Source organism: Maylandia zebra, linkage group LG17, assembly GCF_041146795.1.
Source record: "Maylandia zebra isolate NMK-2024a linkage group LG17, Mzebra_GT3a, whole genome shotgun sequence".
NCBI lineage: Eukaryota > Metazoa > Chordata > Actinopteri > Cichliformes > Cichlidae > Maylandia > Maylandia zebra.
The window spans coordinates 27,864,966-27,881,045 of NC_135183.1; the positions used below are offsets into that span (position 1 = coordinate 27,864,966).

The window sequence follows — 16,080 nt, forward strand, 5'->3', positions numbered from 1 at the left end:
TCATCCGTCTGAGAACCTCAGTCTCGGATTTCAAGGTGCTAATTTTCATCTCCTGTTTCATCCTCAGCTGCAAACTGCCTTGGCATGAGCTGAAAGTCAATGCTCAGCGAAGCAAGAAGAACCACATATTTGCAAGAAACCACTGAACCAGAAAGCTTCCACCCTTTTGCTACACCAAGGACTTCTGTTCATTAAAGTTATATGGTAAATGGTAAATGGCCTGTATTTGTATAGCGCTTTTCTAGTCCCTAAGGACCCCAAAGCGCTTTACACAACCTGTCATCCACCCATTCACACACACATTCACACACATTTATAAACAGAATTAGTGACACAGGTGACAAATGCCTGAGAGTAGAAACAGGACTCCTTATTTTCATGCATTCAGGCCACAGGGGCACGTAAGTGCATGAATAAATAGTTAAAACTGAAAAATTAAAACTATTCATAGTTGTTTCAACTTTTATGATGTTCTCCAGTGTGCTTACAGCTTCATCAGCTTCTAGAAATCACACCCGAAGTCAATTGTGCAAAACATTTTTGATTCCATAGAAATGATGAGAAATGACCATTTATGGCGTAATATCGTCTGTATTCCAGATTTCAAGTCACCTCCCTACCTACTGTAATTCTTACGCAACACATTCTCGCGAAGGACAGTCATAGAGAGAACTTGTGCAGTCATCTGGAAAACGCAGCTCGACTTGGCGTGAACCACAGACCACCATTTTGTGCTGGACCATAGATCATGTAAAGTTGGCTGCTGTTAGGCCACACCTGGATTTCAAAGCAAACATTACACACGAAATCTAACAAATTTCAGCTAAAACATTTAGAAAAAATCTGTTACCAACACAAACGGGACCTTCGGAAGCTTAAAGGGAAAGGATTTTTCTAGAATCCATATAGTAATGACTGTGATGAGAAATCAGAACTGTTAATTAAAACCAGATCATGTCAGTATTTACAATGATTTGTTATTTAATAAAAGCCATCTTTTTGTCCGTATATTTAAACCGTGAGCCATGAGAACTACTTAAACACCATGAAAGAAAGCCATACTTTTACTCTAATCTCGTTCATCGTAATCTAATATCTTTAAAAAGAAAAAGAAAGCACAAGAACGTAGGCAGTTGCATGCAGTTGACTGCTGACCCTCAGGGTATAGCCTTTATGAATAAAAAATGCGGCGGTTAAAAAAAAACAACACAAATTCTGTAGGAAAGAACAAGATATGCTAAACATATCAATTTCAGCTTCTCCCAAATGAGATCCTCTGGTGCCTTGTAAGTATCACAAGATATTTATGGCAGCAGTTGTGATTGGGTTTTGAGCTCTTGCCAAACAAATGCCTTTATGAGGTGTTTGAAATTTAAATGAAAGGGTAGGAAGTTCATTTGGGACTGGGGTGGTTACAGATGTCTCTCTTGAGCCCCCGAGTCAAAGTAACAACCTTTAAAATGACACAAAGGAGCTAAAAAGCAGGAGACGTGGGAATAAAACAAAACCTCAACAATTTCTTGGTGGTCTTATTCTTGTTCTTTGTTGCCAGATGAAGCTCAAAATGCAGTTTCTTCCAACCCCAACCCACAGAGCTGTTCTTCCTTCCCAATAAGTGTGTGCCTGTTGGATTGTTTGAAACATCTGTGCACAAAGCAAACAAACAACAACAAAAAGACTTTCTCAGTGGTGGACAGCGTATTTGTCCATGGGCACAAAGCGTCATCCATGTGGAGAATGTATTCTTTGGTAATCTAAAACTGGCAGTGCTTTAAAGAGTACTTCCATGAAACTATATCTTCTTCATCTGGTGCGGTGAGGAATGCGAGGGTAAGCATTAGATGAGAAGAGGGACAGTAGGGGTTTGAAGAGTGGACATGCATGTAAATGAAGGAGAAAAAGCACTTAAAAGGTACACTTTGGTGCACAAATACGATTCCGTCTCTATAATCTTTGGAAAGCCCATTTTAGGAAAATAAATATCTTGTAATGAGAGGACTGTTAATACTTACAAATTTAATTACCGACATAATAAACTCTTCATATTTACATTAGAAGCCTTTTACTTTTGGGACTTCAGCCCAGATATCAATCAGTGACAGAGGGACGCAAGCCCGGGGACTTAGGATAACAATCAAAAGCACAACAGGAGTGACCTCTTAGTGTAAACCAACAGGGTCATCTTGTTGCCAGACGCGAAATCCAGAACCCTTGGCAGGAAATCCACCGTGTGCTGTTGACATCGCAAGTCATCCGTGACAGACAAGGAATAATACTTTCGGAGAGGAAGAGTTTGGAGGGGGAAAACAATGGAGTCCAACATAGACACTGTGCTGTCACTGGAAAATACAGCTTTCAGGCATGATACTAAATCTTTTGTACATTAAGGAAAGGGAAAGCACTAAAAACAGAGATGAAAAATATGCATCAGTTATAAAATATAAACTTATGAGCTAGCAATTTCTCTGTCTTAATATGATAATAAATTCTATTTTAAATTTGTACGCCTCTTATTTGCTGCAGAGACGTACAAATTATACTTGTCTAAAATGTCACTTTTGATTGACACCATAATCAAGAATTTAATCATATTAGTCTCTTTATAGTCATTCACCAGCCGTGCTACCAACAATATAGGGCATTATAAAGAAGAAAGTCATTGTAATTGGTCTCATTAAAAATGCCCCAAAGCATCCCTTTATTCTTTATGTTTCAGCAGCACACCGTGCAGGAGTACGGTTAGTTTTAACGTCCATAATAAAGCGTAAAATGAGCCTGTAGTTTGCCTTTGGGGGGCAGTGAGGAATAGTAGCTCTGAAACTGTGTGCACAGCTGGTTTCAGGTTTTAAGTGTAAATCGGACCATCTTAATGAGAAACTCACTTACCATTTGATCAGCGTGCAACAGGGAAATCAGGAATCGCTAAATTTATGACCATTATGGGCCTTTGTTAATGGATGTGTAGCAGAGTCAAATTCAGTGTTCAGCGAGGAGAGATGTGGATGGACCTAAGAATCTTTCGTTTCTTTTCTTGGACAATGTTGATTTTGGCTGAATGCAAGTTTCTGATGTTGGCTAGACACTGGGAGAGCAGACTCGGGGTGCTTCCTTCACATTCTCACACACATTTGGATGGGAAATGTGTGTTGGCAAAGTGACAGAAGTTACTAACAGAAATCTGATCCACTGTGGAAAAAAAAACAGTCATTCTATAAGAAAAGGTCATCAGCCAGAAGTCTTAACGCAATGGAATATCTAGTAATGATAAAGTTTTATTCTGTATATACCTTATTTGCACATGAACAAAAACTTTTTTCTTTCCCAGGATTATAAACATTGTTCTTTTTTTCTATTGTACATTTTTTGTTTTAAAATGACTCACTCTGGAAAATCAAGTGTAACATACTAAACCACAATCAAGGGAGACTGACAGAGAGGCCCACTTAGACCCATCTGAAGCTGAGACTGTCGAAGTACTTGGTGGCCTGCCGTAAAAAACAAAGGCAGAGAAAGACTGACCGACAGGCCCATCAATCATCTGCCAGACTGGCAGGAAGGTAATAGACACGCATACACACAAAAGGTTCCAGAAATAAAAAGGCCAACCCACACGATCCACACCAAGAGCACCAACAGAATCAAAAACACTTCATATCACATCTAGAGTACATTATTCCTGAGGTGACAGCATCTGATTTTAGCACTTAAGAGTAGAATGAAACATCTGGATGGCTGTGGAGGTTATGTTCTTTCTCCATTGTTTTCCATGCATCTCTAAAGGGATTCTGTTTAAGCGTTTCATCAGATCAAATTACTTCTTTGAGCAAAGCGACTGAATCACCATGCCAGCATTTTTAGCTAAATAACTACATTTCATGTATACTTCAGAACATTTAATACTAGAGTTACTACACTACCAACTGTTTTGCAGTTTTGTTAACACTTGCATGGACATTGGTTTACATTCATTAAAGATCATTACATTAAGTAAGTATCAAGTTTCTTCTATTTTATATTCATACAAACGCATGGAAACTAACTGCTGTCTGTAATGTAGGGGTAAGACAAGACAAATAACTACAGCAATACTAGCTGCTTTAAGATAATATATTGTAGAGCGATATCTTAAGCTAACTGCTAACACTAATATGCAGCATGCTCACAGTCACCATTGTATCATGCTAATGTTGGCAGGTATTGTGTTTACCATGTTCCTTTGTGATTTCCTGTGTTATAACTGTAACATTTCCAAATTACTAATAAAAACAAAGTATAGCCATATACGGTATATAAATGACTGATTAGCCAACACTATATGACCCATTGGTTTATAAGGTCCTGCTTCAAATCAGTGACAGAGGGACACATCATGTCCATCAGAAATAAATAAATAAAATAGTTTTTTTTAAGCCAAATATTACCATATTTGGACAAGGACGTAAATGGCTAACCATAGGTGCATGCACGGACAGTGCAGAAGTATCATGCATACATGCAATAAATATACAAATACAATAGAGTGAATTTCACTCACTGACTGGAGCACAGACAGCACAATTAACTGCATTATTTGTCAGGCAGTTGCAATAAAAATGCCTCTATAGGGCCCAACACTGCAAAGATGTTTGATGGTCCCAGGCTGACTCCAGTAAAGATGAGGTGAGGCCTTAGTGGATAGTTTGTCAGTGACAAATTATCACATAAAGCGCCATGCCTCCAAATAACAAACTGAGACAGGGTTTGAAAGGGTTTGCCAAAAGAAAAGTCAAAAGGCATTTTAGGGGACAAGCACACCAATGTAGTATTCTATCTATTTTATTTATTGAATTTTATTGTTTTATTTATATTTTGATATTGCTAGGGATGATGCAATGATCGGGGACCATTCTTAATTTCGTTGTTCTCATGACAATGACAATAAAGTTTCTGATTCTACCCATCCAGTGGCTAAAGCCCATTAATGAATGGTGCAAAAGGAAGTGAACTCAGTAAAGACTATGCCCATGATGCTTCAGAGTCCAGTTCAATCTAATCACTGTGGATATTTATTGGTAAAATATTTACGTGAGCTCTTAAAGTCAAAAGACCAACAAAGCCGGAAGGCTTAATCCTCTGAGTGCCATCAGTTTGCGTTCACCTGATAGTTGAAATACCAAACATTGCAACATGGTTTGGAAAACTACTGGCAATTGGATAAAGTACTCATGAATTGTAGTAAATGAGCTAAATTACTGGCATGCTCCTTAAATAATTGTAAACAACATGGTCTGAATCGATCAGAAAGACTGAATAGTGATTTCAAACATCATGTTTACCTATCTGGTTCTCTTTTGTTCCTCAGCAGAGCCAAATGCTGTCCCCTCAAGAGACGGCAGTATTAGCTGGTCATACCTTAACATATCACGAACTAATGCCGGACACTCAGTATATTATGCTTTCTATCATTACATAGTAAAGCAGGAATATCATGCAGCACACTGAAACAATTTGAAATGTATCTTGCCTTGGTAACATTGCATAAATGTTATAGTAATAGGCTTCTCCACAAGAGAATACAAGGCCTACTGGATATGGCACTTGATATTCGTAAGGGTTAATAAATGCAGAGCATAAATGCCATTGTTATTTTCACCACATTTTTTTTGGAAGATTATAGTTAAAGATAGAGGAAAACATTGGAAATAAAAAGTTCCTTTGCGAAACTTCCTGACAATGATGGTTTTGGTGGTGGTGCCGGTGGAGCTTTGCCACAAAAGAAGCCAGAAGAGCTAGTATGTCTTGACGGGACTTGCAGAAATGCGTCACACAAAAAACTGACATAAATCATTGTGATGTAATTGTTTAGCCAACAAAAGGATTCTGAAGAGGGTGAATGTTAGTGGTAATGTGATACGTGTAGATTAAATTGTGTGGTTTTCAACTTCCCCACAGAATTAAGTAGTTCTCTGGAAACATCCGCCAGTGTTTATGGAGTATACACAAAAAGACGCACTCCTCGGTCTTGCTTCCTAGCGTCCACAATTTCCTACACTGTTAACATTTCGAGTGCCATAAACAAATAATTGTTGATTTGTTTTAATGTTCAAATCTAACATTTGGTGTGAATGCTCAGCATGAAAGCATTTTTCACATTTAACCACAGAGTACACATCCCGAACTATCTCATGTTACTAAACAAGGAACAAAAAGAAAAAAAAAAGTCTCAACCCTGGGATATGACCAACTTCTAAATGAAAGGCGTCACACACGTCCTATTTTATTTAAAATGATGTGATTGGTTCCTGTTAAAGTCATAAATATTAATCATCGACAAAACAAACGGTCAAGTCAGCTTGTTTATGTAAAAATGGCAGTTTTATCTTAAAGATTTAAAACTTGTTTCAAACAATCACATCCAAGTTTGAAGTCTGTGTATAAGTAGGCAAATGAGCTGTATAATTGCAGCAAGTGGTTTTCCACATACTGCATATTCAAAATATTTTCTTCCCAAAATTCATGAAGTGTTTTTCATTCGTTGACATTGATATTTGGCTTTGATAGGAATCCAGTTTGGCCCTGTGAAATTTGTTATTGTTTTTACAGCAGATATATTTGCTTTAAAGCAGTGGTTCGACTGATTAGCGCTTTTTTCCCTTCATAAAGAAATGTACTTTACTGTTCTCTCTTTGGCAATTACAATCACAAAAATTTAATAAAACCATGTACAGTAGTATCAGCACATCACATGGATTATGTAGGTATTTTTAATATATGTAATAAATATGAGAAGAAGGCACACAAAATGAAAAAGGATGAACTTTTTTTGTTGAGAAACTGATATATCAGCCAGAGTGATAGTATGAAGCTCTTGTATAGTAGCTGATATCACAGTATAATAAATATGACAGAGGCAACTTCACCACTACACAGATATAAAGGCTGTTCAGCTCTTCAGCAAGGAGATCAAACCGTGAAGAGAAACAGCAGCTGCACTTTGAATTGCAGTGCCGACAGTAGTCATTTAATTTAAAAAGTGACAGCAGTGAATACAAATATACCCCTTTTCCCTTCATTTTGACCAAATTTTGACATAAATGTTGAATACAAATTTCCTGTAACTCTTTTTTTTAAAAATTGTGGCTATAATAAAAAAAAAAAGCAGAATGATATCCTGACTTTTCGGTCAAATAACCTTTAAATAATTAAATACTATTATTACCATTTCCCATTCAGCAGCCACAGTCTAAAAAGGGGTTTGTATGAGTCACAGAGTCCACATGGCACTAGAGATTTTGTCCACTGAGTAGGTACAGGACACCAGCCAAGCTTGTCCTGACTGGTTTATGCGTGCTATGGCAGCAAAGTTTTTACCGGGGCAATCCAAAACCAAGGCAGAAAATCCATATGATCAGCTACAATGTCAAAATCTGTACACTCAAAAACAAGCACTCTGTGGCAGTAGGAGGTTCCGCTTTTGTGCAAAAACATAACAATGAACATGACTTTCACACTGCAAAAAACAGCATCTACATTAAAGAACAGCATAGTGAAGTGAAGACAATGTCCTCAGAGACACTGTGTAAATGCTCTGGGTAATGTTACCTAAAAATCTGACTGAGACAATATTATTACGAGCAACCCAGATGAGGCAAACGAAGGGCAAGAGCTCGTGATGATGTGATGATTTGGCATCTCTTGCTCTGATCTTGGCCAATTCCTTAACCAAAAAAACAATAAATACCTAATAACTAACCACTGCAAATCGATTCAAAATATACTCTTGCAAAGGGCTGCGCTGTTTCTGGCAGTGGTGAATATAACTGCCCAGCATATTCAATAAACAGCAAGTCCACCCATTGTGATTCAAATCCCTCTGATACTATAAGGCAGTTGAGTCTCTTTGTAAGAAACCAAGTCAGACAAAAACTCGCCAATCAAAACGAATCTTTGGATTCCTCTAATCTCAGCTGGCGGGCACCACTTAAGGATGACGGACAGATAGGTTGAGGTCTTTCCTAGCTTTCATATCATTATATTCTGATATGCATTTCTTTCGTCACTTGTGCCCTGGTGAAATCCTTAAGAGAAACCGCTGATAATACAAAAGAAACTGGCAGAACCCGGGGCTCACGTTTTTTTTGTCTGTTTAAAGCGCTTTTCATCGGGCGCTCATCATTTTGGTGGCAGCGCTGCATGCTGGTTGCCATGTTGGAGGTACGAAGGGGTGGAGATACAGGGTTGGATTATGTTATTCGGAGGTCATGATGGGATGGCATGGTGTCTGGTGTCAGTCACAACCCAGACCAGTAGCAGTTGAAGGGACAGCACTAGCCACAGCGACGGAGTCAGGCCGGACACTCCGCCACAGTCAGCGTTATCTTCCTAGTGGCAAGCAGGGAAAAAAGAAACTAAAGTTAGTATTTGTTACAGAGAATACATTTATCTCTATACGTACGTGTATATATATATATATATATATATATATATAAGCAGTCCACCAACAACTTTTCCATTGCTTTTGCTCTTTTTGTAACAGAAAAAAAGTCACTAAAACATTTACATATATTATAAGTACATACTCTTATAATACTTTATTTTTCTGAGTGCACTGAATCTGATATATATACACCAATAGGAATTCTGTAACTTAAGCTTAAAAGGAGAAATGATGTTTATAGACAGTTATATGCTGAGTCAACCAGATGAAGAAAAATAAACACTGTATTTCTCTTAAAAATATTATTTCACTACCCTGCTGCTTGTGCCTTTAGTTATATAAAACTCTAAGATAGGTTTATCAGAATGTCTTTTTACATATTTATGGCTTCCCTTGAAAAGGACCTAAAGACTGCCTTGAGTGCAGTTGCTTTGAAAAATCACTGCTGTGTGACCAGTACAGTAGTAGTAACTGAGCTTTACTTCCTAATGTTGTGTTTGGGAATAAAGAAAAGAAATACATAAGCTAAACAAACAGCTGAGCATATCTACATCTGTTTTTCTATTTTTCTTAGCATTTTTTTTTTACAACACTGGCGTGTTCATTTTAAAAATGAATGTGAGCTTCATTATCTAACAGGTTGAATCTGATGATGTCACTTCTTTTTTCAGTACTATGAAAAGGTTTTGAGCCAGCCCTATTTTAATTTATCTTTTGCTGAGAGCAGCTAGGCTTTCCTGTAATTTTTGTAAGTGGTCTCAAGCAATAGTTAATGAGCTTTTCTGAAGGTCTTTCAAAATCTTTCTTTGGACATTGGCTGATTTTTCAAACACAGACCTATGAGTTATTCAAGCTGCAAAAAGGGACCCAACACAAGGGATGAGGCAGCATTGTGTCTACACAAAACACCACTTAGCAAAGAACCACTTTGAAATTGTATCTTTAGGCTGTTTGTTACGGCATGCTGTACCCAACAAGTTGGTTCCCAAAGAGCTACTAACTAAAAAAATATCTTAAAGTTATCTTCTTAAGAAATAGAAAAAATGTGAACATTCAATTGATCCAGGTAAGGTATGGTAAAGTACACAAGAACTGGACTGAAAAAGGTCTTAAGGAGTGCCGAATCCATTTGTTGCTCAAAGTGTCGTCAATACATTCAGAGGTCAGGAGAGGGTATAACAGTGAGTGTTGACAGACATGCGTAAAACACGGTGGAGTTGGTCTGTCATGGTTTAGAGTTGCACTTTAGCCAGTAGTCTTAGGAATCGTATCAAAACTGATGGAATCATAAATGCTTACATACAACGTCATATATAAAGTGCCTCATTGGGAACAGCTTCATTTGTCTGCGGGACAATGATCCTGAACTCATCGGCAGTACAGTAAAAGCATACCTGACTAGAAAAACCCGCAATGGAACACTATCAGTCAGGAACTGACCTCCCCAGAGTCCGGAGCTCTGCAGGGTAGGATCATCTTGACTTCTTGAACAAAAGGCAGGCACGATCCAAAGAAGATATTTGAATGTTCCTCAAGAAGTCTGGAGAAATGTTTCTGAAGACTACTTCAAGAAATTCCAAGAAGCTGCCTCAGAGGGTTCAGGCTAAGAATAACGGCGGCAATAACGACTTTCAAGAATTGCCATACTCCATTTCCATTTATGTTTGCACCTGTTTCAATAAATCACTGTACCCATTTCCCTTGTCCTTGCAAAATATAAATGAGGGGTGGCTCATGACATTTGCACAGCACTGTGGCTGGTGACATTTCCTTTTGCAGACTAAATCCTGTCCTCTAAAGCTTGACAGTTGCAGGTTTTTTACAACTGTACAACAGAATTAACAAAGGACAATGAAGCATAGAAAGCGCCCTAAATGAGCTATGCAGGTATCAAACATGTGGTCATAAAATATGAAACGATATCAGGATGTTTTTTTTCATACTTGACTGGAAAACTTTGGATAAATGAATTCCCCTGATATTTTTTGGCAAAAGAAAATAAAATCTAGATGTAGATGATAGGTGAGCGGTCTGTTTTTGCTAGCATCTGGATACATCAGTAACCAGTAGACATTTGAAGACAGATAATGATTGATGGGGAATAATACAAAGAGAATGGCTTGAAGTTCAAAGTCAGTTAAGGACAGGCATGTAAGTTGGGAAGGTGAAGTCAGATGGTGATATAAAATAAGAAGGAGAAGCAGGTGAGAAAATGTGTGGAAAAGCAATGGAAAAAGATAAAATAGTGGAACAAAGCAGGGACATGAAAATGGGGGAGGAGACAAGACTTGAAACACCAAGGGAAAAAGAAGCAAGAGTTACGAACAAGATCGAGCATTCGAAAATAATGACAAAGTGTTAACGAGTGAGCGTTATGGGACTGACCCGAGACAGCACATGAACAGTGGCAGCAGTAACATGAGCAGAGAAGAAGCCAATGGGGAGCCTGCGCTCCTTCGGCACATGACCTCATCCTAACCATCAACAGCCAATCATAAGGCGGGAAACAGAGAAAACAGAGAAAGAGAATCATGCAGCAAAGGGTCCATATAGTTAGCAGGTTAGAAAGGAAATATGAGCAGAAAAGGAAGAAATAATTAGGTTACATACACAAACAGTAGTACAAGGCAGATGCATTCCCTTCAGAGACAAGTGTGAGAGAAAGTTAGTGTGTGGGTGGATGGGTGGGTGTTTGCATATGCGTGTGTAAGTGAGCAACAGTGCAGGCAGAAGAGTTCATTTTTAAAACTTTGACGCTGGAAAAAGACTATAGAGTGAAAACAAACAAAGCACTCAAGCACAGGGGTTTCACACGCAAAGATTCTGTGCTGCTCATAAAAATGTTTGTTTAGCTTAGTTATTCATAAATCAAGAAACAACTGACTGTTTATCTTTGCATGGGAAACCTACGCACATACAGCTTTTGAGGGATTTCACAAAAGACAAAAGAATCCAAAAGAGAAGTGGCATGCACGATGTAAAGATATTAGTTATGGAAAGGTGCCATGGGTTCAGCACTGATACATTGTTCCCATACTGGGAGAGAGTCTTAAGGACTTTGAGGAAGTGACTTGAGCTTTGACCAAAATGACTCTTGAAAACAGGCTTGAATCGTGAAAACTTAAAATTACACTCCCTGGACACTTTATTAGGTACACCTTACTAATGTAGTACCAGCTTGGAACCCTTTTTGCCTTCATGGCTATTTCTTATTTCTTCATGCCAAAGATTCAATAGAGTGCTGGAGAAATTTCTCACAGATTTTGGAGGATATAGACATGATAGTATCGCACATTTCCTGCATATCCACAATGCCAATTTCCTGTTCCACCTCATTCCAAAGGAGTTCATTGAATTGAGATCTGGTGACTGTAGAGGCCATTTGAGTACAATGAACTCATTGTCATGTTCCCGAAACCAGTCTGAGGTGATTTGAACCTTGTATCATGGTGCGTTATCAATAATCAGAGGATGGGTACACTGTAGTCATAAAGTGAATAAACAACGCAACATTTTCTTAAAGGTTGAACAAGGCAGGCTCAGTGCCTCAGCGTTGTTTATACTGAATTCTGAGCCAGCCATCTGAATGTCACAGGAGGAATCGCGACACATCAGACCATGCAACATTTTTCTTATCTGTTATTGTCCAATTTTGGTGAGGCAATGTAAATTGCAGCCTCAGTTTCCTGTTATTAGCTGACATGATTGCAGTCTTCTGCAGCTGTAGCCCAAGTGCTTCAAGGTTCAATGTGTTAGGATGCTCTTCTGCATACCATGGTTGTAACGAGTTACCGTTGTCTTAAAATCAGCTCAAAGCAGTCTGGTCAATCTCTTCTCACCTCATGCATCAACAAGCATCTTGATCTAAACAACTGTTAATCACTGGGTATTTTAGACTGTTTTTGGACCATTTTCTGCAAACCTAGTTTGTGGAGTTCCGAAATACTCTGAAAATACTAGAATGAACAACTGTCACGTTCAAAGACACATTCAAAGACAAACTCAAGTTTCTTGTCCTTTCTGATGCTCAGTTTGAACTTCGGCAGGTCATCTTTATCATGTCTATGTGACTCAATGCATTGAGTTGCTGCTTCGCTTTTGCATTATTGAGCAGAGGAACAGGTGTACCTATTAAAGTGCCTGGAGAGTGCATGGTACAAAAAGCTTTGCAATGGTCTTTCTTTCCAATATAACTACACTCAGTAAAGGCTTGTTGGTTGTATATCTAGTTAAAGGTCATTGAGTGTTGCAGATCTTCTCTGAAAAAGTCTGCTGTTATCAGTCCATCCATTTATCTATTCTCTTCTGCTCATCTTTATCAGGGTCACGGGGATCTGGAGCCTATCCCAGTTATGATAGGGCGAGAACCGGATTACACCCTGGACAGGTTGCCAGTCTGTCGTAGGGCTAACATAGAGAGGCAGACAATCATTCAAAGCCACAGTCATACCTATGGGCAATTTTAATCACCAATTAATCTAACCCCACTAAGTGCATGTCTGAGGCTAAGGAAGAAAGCCAGAGTACCCCAGAGAGAACCCAACAAAGAATCCAAATATCTTCCTTAGAAGATAAACAGAGAGAAAATATTTGTCTCCCATTCACCGGAAAGCCAGACAAAAGGTCTTTGCAGACTGGAGATGATAAACTAGCACAGAACAACCATTTTTTTTAAAAAAGGGGAAAACATCATCCAAGTCTGATTAAAGGCACTTACATGACTATTGTTATCAAAACAAGCTGCAGGTCCCTTCCTGTACCGCGGCTCGGAAGCCAATTGACAAGGATCAGGCCCTTGTGCTGGATTACTGAAGTCAGGAACATGACAACTTCTGATTGATTCTGCATTAGTAATAGCAGCAACAAATAGTGCTTTGTTCAGAAGACACAGTTTTTACGTACAGCTGGAATAGTGTTAAATCATACATCTTGATTACTAAACAAAGACACTAGTTGGAATACGTTGCTTAATACTGCAATGACGCAGCCATCATGTTCTACAATGGTGTTTTCCAAGAGGCTTTACCTCTAATTGATCACAGCTCTGTGTATTTGCGAGAACATCATTGATTTGTTTGTAAGCTATTCAGACTTATCCCACAAAACCATCTGCCATACAGACTTAGAAACCAAAGCATTACAAGTCTCTCATTCTGGGCCAATTTGTAAATGTCAATTATGGCGGAGATGATCATTTTTGTGGGTGTGGGATTCTAAAGGACACAAATGAGGGAAATACTCCACGGTAACCGCTGTCGATAATGGAAAACAACCCTTTTACAGAAGCTTGGAGAATGAACATTCAGTTGTTTACCACAAGTCCTCTTTAAATGGCGAGTGGTGAAAAATATCAGTCATAATCAGCGCCTATGTTCTCCAAAGCACAAACTTTATGAACATCTGTTCCCTGAGTCAAGTGTACACACTGTCTACCAGATTATAGCTGGTGTTTAGTAAAAGGATACACTCCTGTTCTTCCTGCTTTAATATCTTTTCCTGACATTCACAGCCATGTTCTGTTTCTGCAACGATGAAGACGAGGTTCGTCTTGGGCAGCCTTTCGGCGTGATAGAGCCTGGAGAAGGGAAGACACACAAGAGACACAAAAGCAGTTGTTGACACGTGGGCTTGAGTCCAGGAAAGATATGATTTCATTCAAACATGCTCACAAGAGATACAAGGAAGTTGAATGTTTAACCAGAAAGCAGTGAAGTGAAGATGCAGTAATTGTCATCTCTTTTCCACAAAAGTAGTCAGCTATTGGTCTGCACACACAGTGGATCACTCAGTCAAGTTTGTCAACTATGCTCATAAGGACACACAAACCTGCCTTACCATGCCGCTGTCCTCCGAGAACTTTACTGAGACCCACATGTTGCTGGTGCTCAAATGATTTGCTCCGCTTTTTTATTTTATTTTATTTTTATAGTGGTCGTTAAAAAGAAACGTGTGTGCAGCTAAAGTGCAGGAATTCCACGCGGCACGCAGGCAGGCACTCCATTAGCCGGCAAGAGGGACCTTAAAACACCACACATGCCCGTGCACATGCACAAATCACACATGAAAATGCCAAGTGACTTGACTTCACTTTTATGGCATGCAAATGTTTTGAAAGGTTTTAGGCCCACATCAGGTATTTTACAGATATTATTCTCTGTCAGCGTCTACACAGCAAGTGCCTATTGTGTAGCTGGGACGGGTTTTTACGGTTTACCTTGAGCACTTCTCTGTGTCGATTACGCCTCTAAAAGACAGGCTGTCATTCTCAAAGTAGTATTGATATTCCTCCTTGATGCAGACCTCCTTCTCCACATCCGGTGCATCATCAGTAGCTGTAGAAGCACATTCAGGTATATTTTTGGTTAACACACAATTAAAACAACAGCTCTGATATATTTTCACCTATTATACCTACGCCAAACATTAGCATTCATTTAGTTGTGTTTTGAATTATTTTTATTTAGAGAGCACTTGTGTGAACCCAAAGCGCTTCACACAACGAAACAACGTCATAACGAGTAGATTGTAAATTTTAAGTAGTGTAACATTCATAGTTTGCCTGTGAGCTTTTGAAAGTTTCCAAGGATATCTGCTTATGAGCACAAGTTCTGGCACATTCCTCAATTGACACTTCTGTCAATCTGTTGATATTTTCGTTAACAGTGGGCATTTGTGTCGTTTTGAATTGACAGCATCATCTCCTTTCCCTTCATAAGGATTTTTCCAGCATTTCATATGCTACAGGAAAAGATAGAGGAATCATTGGAGCATTTTTTCCTGAGTATTTAAAGGGAATTTTGCTATCCTCTGTAAAGCTGATTAAGCTACAGTTTCTTTTACCATTCCATTTGATTTTGTTTGTGTCTACATTTTGCTATGACACTGAGCTTTAAAGAAAACCTAACACAGACAATCATTCTCTGTAGGTTCAACATGAAGGGAGTGCTGTACAAATAGTACATTTATCCTTTGTTCATATGTGACAATTAAAGCAGCTTAAGAGATAAAGTTTATTGCCCTCCTCCCAGGAGAAACCAGCCATGTAAATAGTAATATTTAAATTTAGAGAAAAAAAAAGGAACATTTCTGGGCATTAACACCAGTTCTCGCATTTTCATGGGGATGACAGCATAAAACTAATTCCAAAGCTTTAATAAACTAAAACTTCTATTTTGCCAAAGTCATATGAAAAGAAGTGTCTTTAACAAAGAGAGAGGGAGGCCTGGTATTCTGTTTTTCCTAATACATACAAACCTAAGCCTGCTAAGTTCCTCTAAGGATGAGGTTGTAACTATTTGTAAAAATGACACTGACTTCAAAATAAAAAGAACATCCATCATAATTAATTCTCCATAAGGAGGCAATCCAGGCTGTACAGATCTGCAGACATTTCTTAGAAACAATTCAACCCCCTTGTTCTCATGTGAAATTAATAGGAACCAACCTGCTTCCCCGAAGTTAGGTAATGTGATGCTGACCACTAGCTGTTGCATTACTGACCTAAGAGCAAAAAAGCAATCCCAGACACAAACAAATAGTTAAATTCATTAGATTTTATATACATTAAAACAAAAATCTATTTAAGTACTCATGCAAGCTAAAACCAAACTGCTAAACTAACTAAATTCTATCCAATTTTCATATTTTCATTACTGTGCAAACGT

The 16,080-nt window shown here is 38.5% G+C and overlaps 1 protein-coding gene across 2 annotated transcripts in view; it reads right to left on the reverse strand.

Moving 5' to 3' along the window:
• Window positions 1-3,236: 3,236 nt before the first annotated feature.
• Window positions 3,237-16,080, reverse strand: part of cacna2d1a (calcium channel, voltage-dependent, alpha 2/delta subunit 1a) — a 100,451-nt gene continuing 87,607 nt past the window's right edge. Inside the window, exons 34-39 of one of the 2 annotated variants that reach the window (XM_076876103.1) lie at window positions 15,861-15,916; window positions 14,631-14,748; window positions 13,882-13,991; window positions 13,134-13,216; window positions 10,802-10,890; window positions 3,237-8,361 (exon numbers count right to left, since the gene is read on the reverse strand). In XM_076876103.1, coding sequence (XP_076732218.1) covers window positions 8,325-8,361; window positions 10,802-10,890; window positions 13,134-13,216; window positions 13,882-13,991; window positions 14,631-14,748; window positions 15,861-15,916 — 493 coding nt within the window. In that variant the 3' untranslated portion in view covers window positions 3,237-8,324. The remainder of the gene's footprint in view (window positions 8,362-10,801; window positions 10,891-13,133; window positions 13,217-13,881; window positions 13,992-14,630; window positions 14,749-15,860; window positions 15,917-16,080) is intronic. The other variant, XM_076876104.1, reaches the window with a different exon arrangement.